Here is a 21,287-nt window from a genome sequence, read left to right as displayed (position 1 = left end):
ATCTTATCCTATTTTCCCTCCAGATACTCCCTGAACTTTAATGTGAAAACCTAATGGGTTTTCAGTAGCCAGAGGTGATGGTGAAGACATTAATTCTTCTTTTTATAGTCAGTAGTTAATCAAAATATTCTTCATATTCAGGGTGTTTTAAGCCAAGACACTTTTTTGAGAAAGAGAGAGAGACAGAGACAGAGAGAGACAGAGAAAGATAGAGGAGAGAGGGAAGGAGGGAGGGAGGGAGGGAGGGAGGTGTGGATATTCCACAGTTCTTTCAAAATTATTGGTGTCCCTTGATTGAAGGAGGGATAATTCAGGAGTGACTACATATGTGTTTATCCAGTCAATAAATGTTAATATTAAGGTCCCACTGGTTATGCCTACCTGTTGGTAATGCACCGCGCTGGGAGAGAGAGAAAGATAATTCACGGTTCCTGTCCTCAAGGATATTATAATTTAATAGGGTTTTGAGCCAGATGCACTGGTGAAAATTAAAATAAGACAAAGGCAGAAAAGAAGTCCAAAATGAAAAAAAAAACCACACACACACAATTTATACTGGGATAAGTACAGGAGTCCAAAAGGTGATGAGCTAAGAGGAAAGAAAAAATGGGGTTATGCTAGAATTTTATGTTTGTCAAGAGGCAGAAATTGGGAAGGTGGAAACTCTAAGGGTAGAAGCAAAAGGGGTGTGTTCAGCGGATAGCAAGTAGCTCGGTTTATTTAGGGTCAGGGATTACAAAGTGGGCAGCTAAGGTGGATTCTAGTTATGGAGGATCTTAAAGTAGCTTGATTTCAGTTGGTAAACAGAGTCATTGAAGGTTTTTCAAGAGAAGTGATGTGGTCCTACTTGTACACAGAGCAGTGAGAGATAAAATCAGTCATTATATATTATACATCATATCATATATTATAACAATAATGATAATCCATAACAATAACAACAGTAATTCAAACTTATAGAACATTGGTGCTTTAGGTTTATCTAGAAACCCTTCCCAACAATACCTCTGTAAGATAATTAATGTAAATATTATCCCCATTTTATAGGTGAAGAAAATGGGCTCACAGAAGTTATTGAAATTGCTAAAGTCTTGGGATGTGGTAGAGCCAAGATTTGAAGTTAGGTCTTTTGATTCTCCTTCCAGCGTTCTTTCTACCACAAACAGCTGCCTTGTACTAGGCGGTGCAGTGGATAGAGCAGTGGGCCTGGAGTCTGGAAGTTGTTTTGTTGTTGTTCGGTTATTTCAGTTGTGTACGACTCTTTATGATGCTATTTGGAGTTTTCTTGGCAAAGATGCTGGAATGGTTTGCCATTTCCTTCTCCAGCTCATTTTACATATTAGGAAACTGAGGCAAACTGGGCTAAGTAACTTGCCCAGGGCCATAGAGCTAGTAAGTGTCTGAGGCTGGATTTGAGTGCATAAAGATGAGTCTTCCAGATTCCAAGCCCAGAACTCTGTCTGCTCTATCCACTGAGCCTAGAAGATCTGAGTTCAAATCCAGTCTTGGATACTTATTAACTATGTGACCCTGAGTAAATCACTTAAGCTTTGTCTGCCTCAGTTTTCTCAACTATAAAATGGAGATAACAGCACTTACCTCCCAGAGTTATTGTGGTCTAAATGAGATAATATTTTTAAAGCACATAACACAGAGCTTGGCACACAGTAGGCATTTAATAAGTGTTTATTCCCTTTTCTGATCCTTCCTTGTGCTATATAGAATCCAAGTTAAATCCTAAAATATCTTTTCCCTTAATAAAAATAGTAATGATTCATATTTATCAATACTTTATAATTTTTTCAAACCACTTATGAATACCCCACTTCATGCAAATTCTATTCTACAAAACAAATACATGTTGGATTTCTGCCATTCACAAGTCCCAGTGATAGGCACTGTAGAAATTATAAAGAAGAAAAGATAGTTTTTGCCCTCAAGGTCCTTACTATCCAATAGAGGAAGTAAGTAGAGTACAAGCTACTTGAGAGCAGGGACGGTTTCATATTTGTCTTTGTATTGCCATTACCTACTGCAGTATCTGTTGCATAATAGGGCATTAATTTAAAACATTTTTGAAAATCATAGAATATTGGAAGTTGGAATTGTAACAACACCACCTTTCGAGTCCAACCAGTAACTGAATAAGGATTCCCCTCTCTCCTTCCATATCCTTTAAAGTCATTAACTAGACTTTGCTTGAAGACCTCCCGTCTTGAAGCTTGAAGACCTTCCAATGATGGAGAACTCAATACTTCTAAAAGTATACTATTCCACTTAGCACTCCTAACTGTAGGAGAGATTTTGTTATTGCTTTGTTCCTTGTTATCGTTCCTTGACTATAACCTCCCTCCCTCTCACTTTAACCCACTGCTTCTATTTAATTTCCTTTCCACATCATAGCCCAGTAAATACCTAGAGGGTCATAAGATCATAGACTGAGAGCAGAAAGATATCTTAGAAACCATCATTCAGCTTCCTCATTTTACTGATGAGGAATACAAGGCATAGGAGTTGCTCAGGGCTCCCACAGTTAATGTGGGATTTTAACAAAGGACTTCCTTACTCCAAGTTCATGGTCGTATCCCTATATAATATTGTCTCTTCCTCATCCCATGTCCTCAGTCAACTGTATAATGGCTGAGCATCAAAGGCCCTTATTATCCTGGTTGTCCTTTTCTGGACATGCCTTAGGATGTTAATATCCTTCCTCCGATGTGTCATACAGAACTACATACTTCTTGGAGTTGGAGCTGGAAGGGACCTTGGAGACCATTGATTGGTCTCAACCCTCCCATTTCATAGATGAGGAAACTGAGGCACAGAGCAGTTGCTAGGCTTGCCCAGAGTCATACTGCCAAGTGTCTGAGGAAGGATTTGATCCGAGGTCCTGCTGACTCCAAGTCTAGGGGAGTCCAACAACTCTACCATGCTGCCTTTCCAGGTTTCTAATTTACTGTGTAGATCCTATGCTCATATTAATGTATAAATTCTATCTCCTATCTATCCCTAAGATCCTTTCCCCTTTTTTGTAGACTGGGTCATACTATTGACTCCTAGTAAACTTGTACTTGTCCAGAAGTAAAAGTAGAATACAAAGGGCACTTGATCTGAAGTGGAGAACTTTACAAAGCATACTTATCCTGTAAAAAATCTGAAGCAGTTTACTTACACAGTCATTACAGACTTTTTGTGAAAAATATCCTTTTGTCATAATATATTGATGCAAATGTTCTGTTTTACTAAGCATGCTGCATTACCATCAGTTGAGCACATTTCCATATTTTAAAAATTTGGATTCATTCCTGTGTTAAGGAGGCAGCATGGTAAAGAAGAGAGACCCTTAACTTGGAGTCTGGAAACCAGAGATAGGGGTCTGACTTTCTTATATACTACCTGTGTGATTGAACAGGGGACTTCACATCTCTTGGCCTTGCTTTCTCATCTGTAGGATGAAGGAATCAAACTAGATTACCCCTATGGTTCCTTCCATCATTAATACACATCCACATGCTCGTGTCTGCATGTGCACGCACACACCCACACCCCCCCACACACACATACACATACATGTACTGGTTCTTCCATACTCCCCTTCATTAGTCAATTGGGCAGATTAACACATGGCACCTGGAACCATTAACATTCAGTCTAACATTTATGTTGGCTTCTTGGAATTCCTTTCTTTCTTTTAGAGGGTTTAGGGCTAATAGATGTTCCTTTCTGAAAGTAAATTTTATCTCTACATAAATACATACTGCTTAGTCAGCATTTTGGGAAAAATAAAAATAACCTAAGATATAATCTCTATCCTTCAGGGGCTAAAAATCTAATTGGGAGGAGGAAATAGACCCAAATAGAGAAAATTGCAGTGGACAATATTAAAAATTATATAGTTAGAGAGTAAGATCTATGGTAGTAGGGTTATCCATATCAGAACTAAAAAAAAAAAAGAAAGTGTCCATACCAAGTGTCCTGGGAGGAAAAATTCCTTTTTCTGGTAAAGTGATGACTAGATCATTTGGAGCTTGAGGATTCTGCGAACAGTTGTTTTACCAAGCAGAGGTACAGGAGGGCCCTACATCCCTTCTCCTTCTCCTATCAAGGTCTGTTCTGTAATATACTCCTGCCTCAGGTAAATGCAGCCTGCTAGCCAGTTCCATAGAGTTACGGAATTGCAGTGTAAGGAGCCCACAAGCCTAATCCACAAGGCAGCCCTTTTTTATCCCTAAGGGTCCACACCTGAGTTTCAGATAAATTGACCTTGAGGGAGTTAAGGCGAGCTGCTTCCTTCCCTGCTGAGTGCTTCTCAGTACGATAACACAACAGTAAGGGCACCCTTGTCTATGAGAGCATAGCAGCCAGTCTAATCAAATACTAACAGCCCAAGGTGGTACTGATTAAAGTTCCATGTTCAGAACCCTACATTTAGCTGTAAGTATGCTTGGGGCAATTTCAGTGCAGGGTGAGATTCCACGAGCACTTTCTTGGGAAAATTGATTCCTCCCTTGATTATTATATGTAAATACAGATAAATATGTACTCAGTAGGGGGCAGAGCCAAGATGGCGGCTGGAAAGCAGGGACTTGCCTAAAGCTCTCCCCCAGGACCCTCCAAATACTCATAAAAAATGGCTCTGAACAAATTCTAGAACTGCAGAACCCACGAAATAGCAGACGGAAGCAGAGCTCCAGCCCAGGACAGCCTGGATGGTTGTGGGGTAAGGTCTACCACAAAGAGCAGAGAGCAAAACCCAGCATGGGCCACACCTTACCAACCAGACCAGGAGCCAGGCAGAACAGGCTCCAGCACCCTGAATCAGTGAGCTGTGACAGTTGCCAGACTTCTCAACCCACAAACACCAAAGACAACAGAGAAGATTAGTGGGAAAAGCTGCAGGGACAGAGTGATAGGAGTTCGTGGTTCGGCCGCTGCCCCAGGGGCAGCAGAGGTGGTGTAGCTACAGAACTACAGCTGCAGTTGCTTCTAGTACCAGGCCCACCTGGTGGGAGGAAATAAGTGGCGGATCTGAGCGGGAGTGCAGAGCCTGCTCAGATCTGAGTCAGGTCCAGGTTGGTGGTTCTTGGGGGAGGAGGTGTGCTGGTATGGCAGAGCTTGCTCTGTAGAAATAGCTATGAAAACAATAGTGCAGCCCCTCAAGCTTGGGACAAAGTACTGTATACTCTACAAACAGTCATACCCCAACAGAAAACTCAAGGGTCAAGTAGTTGCCTGGGAACATGGCCAGGCAGCGAAAATGGATTCAGATCCAAACTCAGACTTTGGAATCTTTCTTTGGTGACAAAGAAGACCAAAACATATAACCAGAAGAAGTCAACAAAGTCAAAGAGCCTACATCAAAAGCCTCCAAGAAAAACATGAATTGGTCTCAGGCTATGGAAGAGCTCAAAAAGGATTTGGAAAAGCAAGTTAGAGAAGTAGAGGAAAAATTGGGAAGAGAAATGAGAATGATGCAAGAAAACCACAAAAAACAAGTCAATGACTTGCTAAAGGAGACCCAAAAAAATACTGAAGAAAATAGCACTTTAAAAAATAGACTAACTCAAATGGCAAAAGAGCTCCAAAAAGCCAATGAGGAGAAGAATGCCTTGAAAGGCAGAATTAGCCAAATGGAAAAGGAGGTCCAAAAGACCACTGAAGAAAATACTACCTTAAAAATTAGATTGGAGCAAGTGGAAGCTAGTGACTTTATGAGAAATGAAGATATTATAAAACAAAACCAAAGGAATGAAAAAATGGAAGACAATGTGAAATATCTCATTGGAAAAACCACTGATCTGGAAAATAGATCCAGGAGAGATAATTTAAAAATCATCAGACTACCTGAAAGCCATGATCCATAAAATAGCCTAGATATCATCTTTTAAGAAATTATCAAGGAAAACTGCCCTGATATTCTAGAACCAGAGGGTAAAATAGAAATTGAAAGAATCCACTGATCACCTCTTGAAAAAGATCCCAAAAAGAAAACTCCTAGGAATGTTGTAGCTAAATTCCAGAGCTCCCAGATCAAGGAGAAAATACTGCAAGCAGCCAGAAAGAAACAATTTGAGTATCGTGGAAACACAATCAGGAAAACTCAAGATCTAGCAGCTTCTACATTAAGGGATCGAAGGGCTTAGAATATGATATTCCAGAGGTCAATGGAGCTAGGATTAAAACCAAGAATCACCTACCCAGCAAAACTGAGAATCATGCTCCAAGGCAAAATATGGATTTTCAATAAAATAGAGGACTTTCAAGTTTTCTCAGTGAAAAGACCAGAGTTGAATAGAAAATTTGACTTTTAAACACAAGATTCAAGAGAAGCATGAAAAAGTAAACAAGAAAGAGAAATTGTAAGGGACTCACTAAAGTTGAACTGTTTTGTTTACATTCCTACATGAAAAGATGATGTGTATGACTCATGAGACCTCAGTATTAGGGTAGCTGAAGGGAATATACATACATACATACATACATACATACATACATACATACATACATATATACACATACATACATACATACATACATATATATATATATATCAACAGAGGGCACAGCGTGAGTTGAATGTGAAGGGATGATATCTAAAAAAATAAAATCAAATTAAGGGATGAGAGAGGAATATATTGAGAGAGGGAGAAAGGGAGAGATAGAATGGGGAAAATTATATCGCATAAAAGTGGCAAGAAAAAGCAGTTCTGTAGGAAGGGAAGAGGGGGAAGTTGAGGGGGAATGAGTGAATCTTGCTCTCATCAGATTTGATCTGAGGAGGGAATAACATACACACTCAATTGGGCATCTTACCCCACAGGAAAGAAGGAGGAAGGAGATAAAAAAGGGGGGATGATAGAAGGGAGGGCAGATAGGGGGAGGAGGTAATCAAAAGCAAACACTTTTGAAAAGGGACAGGGCCAAGGGAGAAAATTGAATAAAAGGGGATAGAATAGGAAGGAGCAAAATGTAGTTACTCTTTCACAACATGAGTATTGTGGAAGGGTTTTGATACATGTGTGGTCTTTGTTGAATTGTTTGCCTTCTTAGGGAGGGTGGGGGGTGTGAAGAGGGGAGAGAATTTGGAACTCAAAGTTTTAAAAACAGTTGTTCAAAAACAAAAAATAAAAGTTTTTACATGGAACTAGGAAATAAGATACACAGGCAATGGGGCATAGAAATTTACCTTGCCCTAGAAGAAAGGAAGGGAAAAGGTGTTGGGAGGTGAGTGGGGTGACAGAAGGGAGGGCTGACTGGGGAACGGGGCAACCAGAATATATGCCATCTTGGAGTGGGGAGTAGGGTATAAATGGGGAGAAAATTCATTATTCAAACTCTTGTGAAAATCAATGCTGAAAACTAAATATATTAAATAAATTAATTAATTAAAAATTTTTAAAAAAAAGTATAAGAGCCATCAAACATGTAACCTGCCTGCCGATATGATTGGCTACTAACTCACCGCATGATGTTAGGCAAAGACCTTTTCTGCTCTGGGCCTCAGTTTCCTTACGTACCAAATAAGAGGGTTGAAGCAAGTGATCTCTGAGGTCCCTTTCACCCTTGATGTCTGTGATTATTGGTTATGCCTCTCATTTTTCAGGACCTGAAGTGAACTGAATTGCTACCCCATGTCCTAGAATTATACATTCATAGCTCTTATTCTGGAAGGGACCTCAGAAATCACTTAGTCTGGTGCCCTCAAATTGAGGCTCCAGGGATTGGACCAAAATAACACAGGTAGTAAGCAAGGTGGAATTTGAGCCCATGTTCTTTGACTCAAGAACCAATGATCTTTCCTCATCTGTGAAATGTGGGTGAAAATAGCATCTACCTCATTGGGGGAGGTGGGGCAAGGCATTAAGATCAAACGAGAAAACACATACACACACATATGTACACACATATTTGTGTATACATATGATCTATATATTCACAAACTTTAAAGTATTATATAAATGCCAGCTGTTATTATGACTACCATACCACATCTCTTTAGGGGTTCTCTTGAACTGTGATTTAAATTTTTTATTGTACATTTTAAAGTATATTTTCAGGATGCATAGTAAGCATCTTAAGTGTAGAGAGCATATCTTACATTTTTCTGTATTTCCCCATGCACCTAGCCAAGTTCCCTGCACCTTGTAAGGACTCAATAAATGGTAGTTGACCTAAGACTGGGTTTTAAGGTAATCCTTGCTGTCTAATAATGCAAAATGTAAGGCTTAAAGCTATTTTCAACCTCTAACGGAAATCATGTGTAATCCCAGGGTCTAAACCTTTCTCTTTCCATTTCCCAGCATGGAGATAGCAACCCTGACCCGGGCAGATGCGGACTTGCAGGCCTGTCGTATGCAGATTAGCAAAGACATAATTGGTGTGTTATTGAAAAACTTGATTCTCAGTGGCAACCTCTCACCCCACGTGGAGAAAAGGATGAGTTCAGTTTTCAAAAAGCAGTTTCTCATGATGGAGACTGAAGTACAAGAAGAGTATGATCGGAAGATGGTAGCTCTGACTGCAGAGGGCAACCTGGAGATGAGGAAGAAGACAGAGGCTCAGTGTCAGAGAGAGATGGTGGCCATGGAGGAAGCTGAGGAGCTGCTGAAGCATGTCAGTGAGAGAGTAAGTCAGCCTGGCAAGTAACGACTTCACAAGAAATGCTCCCTCCCTCCCTCTCTCTCTCTCTCCCTCCCTCTCTCTCTCTCTCTCTGTCTCTCTCTCTCTCTCTCTCTCTGTCTCTCTCTCTCTGTCTCTCTGTCTCTCTCTCTCTCTCTCTGTCTCTCTCTGTCTCTCTCTGTCTCTCTCTCTCTCTCTCTCTCTCTCTCTCTCTCTCTCTCTCTCTCTCTCTATACATACAAGGAAAAGTGGAGTTTTTTGGCCCAAAAATTTTTCAGAGAATAGTGTAACCTTGTCATATAGATGTTTCTACCTGTGCCTGAAAACCTTTCCAAAAAAAGGGTATTTTTTTACTGTTTGCCAGTACTGATCTCTGATTGCCTGAGCTGAACTATAATTTTTGTTGGAGACTTTAATATCCTGACTATGACAGTTATGCAGCCTCTTGTGATAGAATAAATGAATGAATAAAAAGAATCACTTATTAAGCACTGAAAACACAAAAAGAAAAGCACAAACAGCCTTTTTGCCCTTCTGGAGTTTAGATTTTAATGGAGGAGACAAATCACAAAGGGAAGTGGTGAACAAGGAAAAACATTTTGGTCCAGAAACATACAGAGCTGGTGAGTGGAATCGTACCCCATCCTGGGAAAATGGCAGAGCTCCTTTGATCCTGGTTCGTAGTTACCGAATTGGAGATTATGGGGAAGAAATGACAAAAATACAAGAAGATGGCCAGACAGTAGGGAGTAAAGCCCTGGGATTGTGTTTTAGAAGAGGCAGTCATGCATCAGAAGGGCAGGGTCCCAGGGAGAAAGTTTCTCCAGGGCAGCATGGTGGTTGATGATGAGAGGGCCAGAGAATAGGGCATGAAAGAACACAGAACTGATGGTCTGGAGACCTAGAACCAAATCATGGCTTTACCATTTACTTGCTGTATAATTATGGGCAAGTTGCTTTACCTCTCTGCATCTCAGTTTACTTCTCTGTATGAAGAAGATTAATAGTATCCGCACCTAGACTCATAAAGTCATAGCAAGGAATGTGCTTTAGAAACTTTAACACACCATAGACACAAGAGTGGCCATTACTATACTTGAGTATTCTCAGAAATTCCTTCATTTGCTGAGCATTTGTTGAATACATATTTCATGCCCAGACATGGGACAGATGCTGTGGAGAGATACAAAAGAAGTATTAGGTAGGGTCACTTCCCTCAAGGAGGTTACCATCTAGTTGAAAAGAAAATATTAACACAGAAGAGTTCTAGCCCACTAAGAGAGTTAATGTTTCCAGGGTAGTAAGAACCTGAAGGAAAAAATGGAAGTGGAGTGATGAGTCTGATGAGAATAGTTGAACAAAAGTTTCACAGAGGAGGTATGGCTTTAAATTAAAATGGAAAGAATAAAACATACCATCACAGATTTAGAGCTGAAAGGGACCTTAGGTGAAGTTGAGAACAACTCCTTTATTTTACAGATGAGGAAACCGAGGATGAGAGAGGTTAAGTTGCCTGCTCAGAGCCACACAGTGAGTAATTATCTAAGGCAGGTCAAGGTTAGGTAGGTGGTACAGTGGGTAGAGTGCTGGGCCTGGAGTCAGGAAGAACTGAGTTCACATCTGGCCTCAGACACTTATTAGCTGTGTGACCCTGGGCAAGTCACTTAACCTTGTTTTCCTCAATTTCCTCATGTGCAAAATGAGCTGGAGAAGGAAATTGCAAGCTACTCCAGTATCTTTGCCAAGAAAATCCCAAATGTGGTCATGAGGAGTCAGACATGGCTGAAATGACCAAACAACCCGAAGAAGAGTTTTTTTTTGGGGGGGGGGCATTGTTTGGGAAGATAATAGGATTCTAAGATTTAAAACAAGAAGGGACTTCAGTTCAATCCCCTCATTTTACAGAGGATGAAAGTAGCAAGAAACAGAGGCATTTTGATTCCAAAGCCAGGGTTTTTTCTGTTGTGCTACAGAATGCCTCACTAATGTGCAAATATAACAAGGATGATGATAATCATAGCTATCATAAAATGAATAGCTTATATTTCTATAGTGCTTGAGAGTTTACAATGTGCTTTCCTCATCACTATTTTCTGAGGTAGATGATACAAGTATTGTCCCCATTTTACAGATGCAGAAGCTGAGGGTGGGATAAGGGGCTTGCCCAAAATTGCAGTCAGTAGGTGGTAAACCTTAGCCAGGGGTGGGGAACCTGTGACCTCAAGGTCAAATGTGGCCTTCTGCATCCTTGGATGCAGCCTTTTGACTGAGTCCAAGTTTTACAGAACAAATCCTTTTATCAAGGGCATTTGTTCTGTGAAGTTTGGATACAGTCAAATGGCCACACTTGAGGACCTAGGGGGCCACATGTGGCCTCAAGGCTGCAGGTTCCCCACCCCTGGCTTAGACACTGTTTGATTACTGGCATAAATATTGTTTCATAGAGCATTTGAAAGGTTATTTTGGAATCGATTAAACTTGCAATGTAACCTCATTGGTGAGAAGCTTAATACTGTGTTTTCCCCCACATTTCATGCCTAATAACCTAAAAATGAATGGCTTGTGCTTGTCACATTTGATCACATCAACTCAGGAGATGACTTTGATGGGATAACTAGTGTCCATCATCATTGAATCCTGAGTTGCTTTCCCATTGCTCATAGGGAGTCTATCTGCTGAATGTGCTGTTGATGCTGCGTACCTAAGACAGGTCAAGGGCAGCTAGGTGGTGCAATGGATAGAGTGCTGGGCCTGGATTCAGGAGGAACTGAGTTCAAATCTGGCCTTACTAGCTGTGTGACCCTGGGCAAGTCACTTAACCTTGTTTCCTCGATCTCCTCATCTGTAAAATGAGCTGGAGAAGGAAATGGCAAACCACTCCAGTATCTTTGCCAAATTGTGTAGAATGAAAAGAAGCCAGAGATGATAGAGATTATGTATTATGAAACAGAATTTAGGAAAGTGCGTATTTAGTCATTCAACACTTTGACCCCAGACCCATTTTCTAACTCTCTCCCACTGTTCCCCTTCATGCTTTTAAAACTCTTGCTTAATGGGACTCCTTCCTTTCCTCTAAACTGTATCCAAACTGACAGGTTGACCCCAGGTACTTGGTGAATTCATACCCAACATTCAAGGTATAGCTCAAATGTCACCTCTCCCTCTCTCTCTCCCTCTCCCTCTCTCTCTGTCTGTCTCTCTCTCTCTCCTCTCTCTCCTTATGCTTTTCCACATCCCTTTTCCAGGAATGATCTTTGAATTTCCACTGCATTTTCACATTTTGTCTTGTAGTGTAATGGTTTGTGAACATCTCTGAACTCTCCTATTAGACAGTGAACTCCTAATTCCCATGAAGACAAGGTCTGTGCCTTACTCTGAATACAAACACTCTCAGCTCTGCTGTGTCCTTAAAACAAAACAAAACAACAACAAAAAACAACCTTCCCTTGACCCTGCCATCTCTTAATGTTATCCCCATATAGCTTTCTTCTGTTTGACTGTTAAACTCCCAGTCTTCTGTATTCACAGCTCTCACCTCTTTACCACCTTCAAGCTCTTTGCAATATGACTTCCAAAAACACCATTCTTCTCAACTGTTCTTCCAAGGTTTCCAGCCATCTTTTAAAAAAGTAGAAATATTATATTGCTGAACTTGACAACAGTCAACAAATGTAAACATCCTCCCCCTCCCCATACACGGAAGAATAGGAAAAGAAGACCAAAAGGGCTGTATATGAAACTGAATCTCCACTATGAACATATATATGTATGTATATAATGTATATACATATATATATATATATAGTGTGTGTATAATACATACTATACACACACACACATGTATGTGTGTGTGAGAGAGACTTGTTTAAAAAGATGGAGGATTAAACATTTTCTCTAACCCTCACAACCACTCAAACCTTTCCAAAATAGGGATTACGCATAAGAGAGAAATCAGTTTCAGCTGTCTCCATCATCTAGGACACCAAGAACTCTAATGAATTAAAAATCTGATGAACTAAGAGCAGAGAACTCTAACCCTCAATCCTTATTGTACTCACTCAGCAGCTCCTGCTCCACCAGCCTCCACGTCCTGACAGGGTTGCACAAGTCAACCCACAAACTTGAAAGAGAATTCAGTTCTATGTGCTCCCAGCAACACCACCCCATCTCAGTGTCAGAAAACCAAAAGGTATAAGCTAACTTTGGCAGGGACCACAGCAGGTAGTACTCTGTGCTTCAGATGAGCTCAGCCAGAGAACTGAGGAAAAGAGGGAACTGGAACAAGAAGATGCTAGCATATGTTTGTTTGTCACTACACTAAGCCTGAGGGAAGGAGTCATGCATCCAGTTGGGGCCAGTTCTGTATCCCCTAGAGGTCACCCGAGGCAGAGAGACTGAGGCCAGTGATACGGTAATTGCAAAGCATGGAAAGAGCTGCTTTAAGGTCTAACCCCTAGGAAACAGCTATTGAAGGGGAGGGAGTCAAAAAATGAGCAATATAAAAGGAATAGAAGGGGGATAAAGATTGATATTGCCAAAGATCTCAGGAGGAAGTAAACCTTGAGCATAAGCATGTAAGCCAACAAGAAAGATGCCAACAATGGAAGGGAATATGGCCTTACAGATGAGCTAAGCAAGGCCTCTATGAATGATGTAAGACAGAAGAAAATTAATTTAACACCCAAAGAGGCAGAGATCTCTGTGGATTCCTAAGAAAGAACAGAACCACAACATCCTGTGGTAGTTTTTATCACTGACCTAGGCCACAGAGATGTAAGGTGATTCGTTCGTAGTAAACATAAAAACATATTCATATCTTTCCTTGCGACAATATATTTTGGACTCTTGACACTATATCACACTACTTATATTTTTAAAAGTTTCTCTTATGGTTAAAACACAGGAGGATGTGTTTTGACAATATTTCTCAGTAATTAGCAGTTTTCTCATTGTCCATTGGTGAAAAAAAAATGTATTTTAAACATGTCAGACATGAAGTAGACATTTCTTTTCTTCTTTCAACAGTCTGCTTTAGAGTATAGAAATTTGCTGCACAATCTACACCGACGGGAGCAGGATCATTTGAGGAAGTCTCTTTTGCTCAAACGGGAGGAAGATTTTGCAAAAGCATACAGGGAACTGGCAATTTTCCAAAGAAATGAACTACACAACATCTTTTTTACACAGATAAAAAGTGCTGTTCTGAAGGGAGACCTAAAATTAGAGGCTGCTAAAATGCTCCTTCAGGATTATTCTAAAATACAGGTAATGTCATAAAAAGTTACTTCATCCTGATGGTAGAAGTTTTCAAAAATGTTTTTTTAAATGTCACTGTTCAGGGAGACCTTTTTTATACTTACCACTTTTGTTGTTGGTGGTGTTGGTTGCTGTAGAACTGTCCCCTATCCTTGTCCCTAATCTCTTAACTTCTCTTCTCCCTTCAGTGGTTCCCCTTTTCTTCCCCCTTCCCCTTTTTCCCCCTTTTTTCTCTCTCTCCTCCTCTTATTCTCTCTCCCTTTTCTCTTCCCTTTTGCCTCCTTCCCTCCCTCTCTTTCTTCCTTTCTTCCTTCCCTTCTTTCTTCCTTCCTTTCTTCCTTCCTTCCTTTCTTTTCCTTTTTCCCTCCTTCCCTCCCTCCCTTTCTTCCTTTCTTCCTTTCTTCCCTCCCTCCTTTCTTTCTTTCTTTCTTCTTTCCCTCCCTTCTTTCCTTCTTTCCCTCCTTCCTTCCTTCCCTCCTTTCCTTCTTCCTTCCTTCCTTCCTTTCTTTCCTTCCTTCCTTCCTTCCTTCCTTCTTTCTTTGTTTCCTTCCTTCCTTCTTTCTTTGTCTTTCCTTCATTCTTTCTTTCTTTCTTCCTCTACTGATCAGCAGAGAGGGTTTAACCTTCATTTTTATCTGGATTGGTTTGCTCTTCCTTAGGCAAGCCTGGTGGCCCCATTTTCAAAAGGCTCACCATATTTTTGCTGGATTTAGTATGGATACACTATAAACTTGGCACAGTACAGTTCTGAATGGCCAAGCTCAAACAATCCAATAGGTTCAACTTCCCCCAAAGCAGGATTTACAGGCTTGTACCACTATATCTGGATTTCCTTTTGTTCTTCATTAATCTTCCTTCCCTTCTCCTCCCCACAAGTTTTCCCTTCTCCTTCCTTCTTTTCTATATTATAGACTCATGAGTATCAGAAGAGGAAAGAGGAAAGCACCTGAGTGGTCTTCTAATCTAATCAGCACCAGAATGGGAATCCCCTCCATAGCATCTGCACAAGAACCATGTTTGAATTTGTAGGAGCAAAGCAAAATAATTATATTTATTAATATCTCATAAACCTTACAATTTATTATATCTTTTAAAAACTTTTAACATAAACTATATCCTACTTTTTCTACAGTCACTTGTTTTTCATTATTTGACATTGAGTTCACAAGTATTTGACCCATTTTCTTTAATTTTTTTATCATGAAACTATACTCTTCTTGTCCTGAATATTAATTATACCTTTGAAACAAAGTTCATTTTTCCATGTCTAGCCTTGAATAAAACCCATAGATTTTCAATGGTGTTTAAACAAGATTGATTGCTACGCCATTGTAGTATGTCTGTCTCCATCTCCTAGATAAAGTTCTTAACCTTTCATGATATGTGGTATTGTGAAAGGTCATGAAGTATTCGATCTCTTCATTAATTAAAGAAGTATTTTTTTCTTAGTTTTCTCAGAATGTCACTATATTTATCAGTTTGTCATTTTCTCAGAGATTATCAGACTTCCAGATCTTTGAGAAGTAAAAATAAATCCCCAAAATATTTTTGAAGTAGATATTTTACAATCTGATAAAAATAGTCAAATCCTATAGGTTCATGTAGCTTCTCTGACAGTGGCTTTAGTGTAATATTAACTGGTAAAGTGTGTTTTGGTAGTAAAAATTACCTTTTAAAAAATCTTTAGCAATCCAACCTTGGTATTTTCTTGCCCATAACAAGCATCTTTCTTCATAGCAATGGATAACAGTTTTTTTCCTCTGTTTTCAATGTTTCTCCAACTTCAAGATAGTTATGGTGCATTGTAAAGAATTCATTAATAGTGCACTGCTTCACTCCTCCAGCTACTAGATCCCTCTGAAGGTCTTTACTTATTTTCTGAGTATTAATTGGATTGATTTGCAGCAATGGTTGCTCAGTTCTTTCCACCAAGAGTTGGTTTAATTTTGGGCTTGAATGATCTTTGAAACACTTGCTTTCCCCAAATCAACAACCACTGCAATGTCAATAATGGCTGTTGAAGTGTGCTCTTTAATAGCTACAACTTGCATGTTTTCTTAGGAAAAAATGCGTTTTCAAAAACCACAGAATTAAAAAAACACAATAAAAAAGAGCAACCAGAAAGGTATATATGGCATGAAATCTTATACTCATTTCACGGAGAATTCACTACAGTTAGTGAAAGAAGCTCAATCTAACTTCTTCTGGTTAAAGTTGAGTGATCTGAGTTAGCCATCAGTAGGACCCACACATGGCTATTGCTATCACAAAAAGAAACAGTATTGGTTGACTTGAGTAATTTGCACACCACAATAGTCATTCTGCCTCTACTTGAAGATCTTCAGTAGTGGAAAACTCTATTTCTTGAGACAAGCCACTCCTCTAAATTTTTGGAACCTCCCCCCTTTTATTAAGCTAAAATGCCTCCTTATACCTTCTAGCCATTGGACCAAGTTTTATCCCCTAGGGACAAACAGAACATGTCTAATGGTTCTTCCATGTGACAACCCTTCAGGTGCTTACAAAAAGCTATCATGTCATCCCTAAGTCTTCTCTTTTCTAAGTTAAGCATTCTTAGTTCCTGAAATCTACTGTCTTCTGCTGTCATTTTGATTCATTGATTGGCCACTTCTGAGTGTTCTCTGGATTCACAAGGCTTTTCCTAAAACATCATAACCAAAACTTAAGACAGCACTCCAAATGTGATATAACCAGACTGCAGTGCAACAGAATAACTTCCTTTTTCATTCTGAGCAGTAGAATTCTCTTTCTCAACCCCACAACCGAATTAGATCTTTTTCTTCCTCCTTTTCTTAGCCAAACTTCTGGAAAAAAAACTGCCTATATTTTTACCATCACTTTCTTACCTCCAACTTATTTCTTAATCCCTTCCAATATAACTTCCTCCCTCTTACTCAGTTGAAACATCTCTAACATCCCTTGTGATCTCTTTGTTGCTACATTGAATGGTCTGTTATCAGTCCTTATCCTCCTTGACTCCTCTGCAGCATTCCACACAATTGATAACACCATTGCCACATGATCTCCACATTCTCTGGCATGACTTTCCTCCTACTTGTCTTTCTGAGCCTTCCAAATCTTCCTGTCCATGGCCTACTCCAGGACTCTCTCCTGGTTCTTCTCTTCTGTCCCACAGGCCTCTAAAGTATGTCCAAAACAGAGAATAAGAAGTGCCAGAGGATCCAGATATGACCTCTATGAAAATATCCTCAAGCTTTTATATAATCTAAAAGTTTCATAAGAAATTAGCCTTTCTTTCTTCCCTCTTTTTCCCAGTCTCCATTGGGCCTATACTGATTAAAATTCTACTCTGCCTTCTCAGAGCTCTCTTCTTAGTTATCCTCTTGAAATAATACTTCCATCTGATGAAATAACACATTATTCTTCATTTTCAAAAAAGCCTGTGAACAAAAAGCCTTTTTACTTTCTTTTCCATCAGGGAAACAAATTCGTATTTTATATGCACGTGGTGATGGCTCTGGAGGAAACACTAATAGATCAAAACCTGCAGAGCCAAACTAGGGTGAAGAGTCTGGGGCTTTGATCCTTTGGTGTTGACATCTGGAGGTGGGGTACATTTTCCCCAAGGTGGTTGTCTGGCCAGTCAGCCCCAGACCGATGGACTTTTGTCAGTCCCATATCATGTAACCATCATTGTCTCTTCTACCTCCCCTTATCCTAGGCCATCACTACCAAGGTTCCCTTGCCATACTACCCATATCTCATGGCCCAACTTCCTCCATTTCTACACTCAGTGTCAATCATATTGTCAATGAACATCAACTGACTGAATCTCAAGATTTTACTGCACTGTAGGTGAACTTTCCCTAGTTCATCTCTGCCTTGCTCTCTCCAATAGTAGCCTCTCCAGCTGGGATCTCTGGTCACGAGGAACCTCCTGAGGTCTCTTAACCCCTTCCACATAGGGCCTTGGGTTATCTCCTTAGTTCTGCCAATAGAACCACAATCCAAATACAAACATGCACACAACTGGATATGCCACAGGTACCAAAATTCCTAGTTATAACCCTACAAGTCACCAAAACATTCTGACACTGAGATCCTCAGTTCTATGTTGTTTTTGCTGTTTCTTTGCCCATTCTCTGTATAGCTTAGATACATAAGCTACGCAGATTTTTCCCCATCTTTTCTTACATGGACAATTTACTGAAGCATGATTGATGAGGACTAAATAGTCAGGAATTTCAGATCTGCCATTTACTGGCAATGTAACCTGCGAGTACTTGGTTTCTTCATTTGTAAACTGTGTGGGATAGTGCCTAACCTCTATACTTCCCAGGTGTGTCATAAGGATCAAAGGAGAGAAAATATGTTATGTACTCTGTAAACCGTAAAGTGCTATGGAAATGACAGCTGTCATTATTTTTACTAAAGCAAATACCTTCTAGGATTGTCATTAGGAAAAAGTTTTGTCAAAGTGAAAGCAGGAAATGAATGTGGACTATTAAAATAATATTTTGGAATCAAAAATGCAATATTTGATGAAATTCAATATAAATATAATTTTCCTAGATTGTTGGTCTGACCATGTCATTCCCCCAACCCCTATTCCAATGAATGATTCCCTATTAGCTCTAGGGTGAAATATAAACTCTTTGACTGATCATTTAAGGCTCTTCAGATCTTGGCATCTTCCTAGCTTTCCAGTGTTTCTATCTCTGCCTTCACAACGTCTCTCATATATACCCCTTGATTTCCACTCACATGACAGCCACCAGTCCAGTGCTGGACCTCATCACCTCTAGCCTCGGCCACTGCAGTAGTCTTCTGATTGGGCTAACAGGCCCCTTTCTATTCCAATTCATCTTCTGTTCCAAAATGATTTTCCTTAAGCACACACTGGACCATATTACTTCCCTACTCAATAAACTCCATTGGCTCCCTATTGCCTCTAGGACCAAAAGTAAAGTCCCTTGTTTAGTATTTAAAGTCCTTCACAAAATCCCTGTTTGTGTCGTCTTCTTATATATTACTTCCCCCTCCCCCCCCCCCCACCTTTTGGTCCTGCCACACTGACTTATTTACTGTTGCTTGCATGTGGAATTCCATGTCCCATCTAACTCTGTACCTTTTTACTGACTGTCCCCTATACTTGGAATGCCCTTGCTATCTGCCTCCCTTGGCTTGCTCAAATCTCACTTTTTGCAGGAGGTCTTTCCAGGTCTCTATTCTACCCCAGTACCTTCCCTCTGAGATTGCTTTCTCTAGGATCTTCTATCTTTCTAGTTATTTACGAGTTGACTCCCTTATTAGAACGTGAGTTCCTTGAGCACATGGACAGTGTTGAGCCTTTCTTTGTGTCCTCACTCCTTGGCACAGTCCTGAGCTCTTAGATCAACTGATTCCACACACCCTATGGCAGAACCATTCTGACCTTCTTGCTCGTCCTTGGGCACGATGCTCTGTCTTATACTGGCCATTCCACACATCCAGAATGCTCTCTCCTCTATGTTTCAAGATCCCTGATTCTCCTTAAGACTCAACTCAGTTGCTACATCCTACAGGGAGATCTCCCTAGTCTCCCAGCTACTAGTGCCTTCTTCTCCAAGGCTACCTTCCACGTACTCTCTATGTATCTTAGTACACACCTATCTTCATTCATGTCATCTTCCCCATTAGAGTTTACATTTTCTTGAGGCCTGGCACATAATAGGCACTTTAAAAGTGCTCTTTGATACATATTGTAATCTGCTAATATAAATGAGAAAAGAGATTGAAAGTAAATCGCATGTGTCTTTCTCCTGTTTTCAAATAGGAGAATATCGAAGAGTTAATGGATTTTTTACAAGCTAACAAGAAATACCACCTGAGTAAGCGATTTGGCTACAGAAAATACCTGATACAAAGCTTACAGTCATTAGAAACCCGGGACCAAAGTCTTCTGAACACAGCAACAGCTCAGATAACAAGCCTTATCCACAAAAATGAGAGGTAATTAAACGTTGAAACTTCCAAATAATAAAAAATCGTTACCCGGGAAAGAAGATGCTCTTTTGGCGATTCATCCTTCTGTCAGAGGTCCTTAAATAGAGAATTCTAAGAGGCTCATGAAGCAATGATATGGCTATTAATTGGCAGAGGCATTAGCTGTTAAGTCATGCTACAAGTTCTATATAAGAGTATTGGGCAAATATCAATCATTTAATCATGCATATGTTATAGGATCATAAATTTAAAGCTAAAGAATTCCACAGAGGTAATCTCATGCATCCCCATTGCTTTAGAGACAAAGAAACTGAGATTCAGAGAGGACAAATGACTATGGACAGTCAATAAATGTTTTTAAGCACCTACTACGCATCAGACCCTGTGCTAAGTGCTTGCCAAGGTCACATAGTTAGTACTCTTAGAGGTAGGATTTAAAACCAGATCTTTCTTTCTGGGGGCAGCTGGGTGGTGCAGTGAATAGAGCACCGGCCCTGGAGTCAGGTGGACCTGAGTTCGAATCTGGCCTCAGACATTTGACACACTTACTAGCTGTGTGACCTTGGGCAAGTCACTTAACCCCAATTGCCCTGCTGTACCCCCCTTCAAAAAAACCCCCAAACCAGATCTTCTTGATTCTGAGCCCAGTGGTCTATTCACTATGGCATGCTGCCTGAGCAATTCAATCTCTTCATTTTATGGAGGAGGATAGAGGCTCAGGAAAAGGATATGACTAGCCAGAGGTCATGTAGAATGTTAGTGGTGGAGCCAGAGCTAGAAATGAGATAATAAAACTAGATATGTAAGTAACACTTGTATGGTTGATACCATCTGTGGACTACTATGATCCTTTTCAGGAAATACTTATTAATTCTATATAGGAAGCTGAGGATAGTTGGTGGGGAGAGGCCCTAAAGCCCTCTATCTGTCACTAAATAGCAACATGGTCTAGGGAAATTACTTCCTTTCCTTGTGCTTCAGTTTCCTCATCTATGAAATTAGGTTTGGAATTAAGATCTTTGACTCCAGCATTCTATATTTTATGTTATAAGGCCCCTTCTAGATCTAGCATTCTAGGTTCCCAGGTTCTAGCCAACTCTGACCCTATTATGTGTTCTAAGGCTTAGTCTTCCTCTAGCATTCTCTGCTTCAGTTCATTATTCTGGGCATCAAATCCACTGAATTCCCATCATTCTTGTCCCAGAAGGTGTAATTTTTCCATTCCCAAGAACCTGTTCAAACATTATCTTTCTGCTGTTTTAGCATCCTCTTGAGATGGGCTTCCCCCTCCCCCCACCTTGGCAGATGGGAGGGATAAAGATAGAGGGAAATTTGGGGTTTTCTATTTGCTTAATTGGGTGTCTTTGGTTACTCATTCTTTTGTTTTATTTTGTTTTTTTGAGGGGGGAAAGCAGGGAAATTGGGGTTAAGAGACTTGCCCAAGG

At 40.2% G+C, this 21,287-nt stretch overlaps 1 protein-coding gene across 1 annotated transcript in view; it reads left to right on the top strand.

Moving 5' to 3' along the window:
- The window catches only part of EVC2 (EvC ciliary complex subunit 2), a 194,187-nt gene that overhangs the window by 85,607 nt on the left and 87,293 nt on the right, over positions 1 to 21,287 (top strand). Inside the window, 3 exon segments of the mRNA XM_036762385.1 lie at positions 8,301 to 8,625; positions 13,645 to 13,884; positions 19,673 to 19,848. Of these exon segments, the coding sequence (XP_036618280.1) occupies positions 8,301 to 8,625; positions 13,645 to 13,884; positions 19,673 to 19,848 (741 nt within the window).

The sequence above is a fragment of the Trichosurus vulpecula genome, chromosome 6 (genome assembly GCF_011100635.1).
Source record: "Trichosurus vulpecula isolate mTriVul1 chromosome 6, mTriVul1.pri, whole genome shotgun sequence".
Lineage (NCBI taxonomy): Eukaryota > Metazoa > Chordata > Mammalia > Diprotodontia > Phalangeridae > Trichosurus > Trichosurus vulpecula.
Note: the sequence above shows the minus strand (reverse complement) of the source record. Positions and strands in the feature narration are given on the sequence as shown.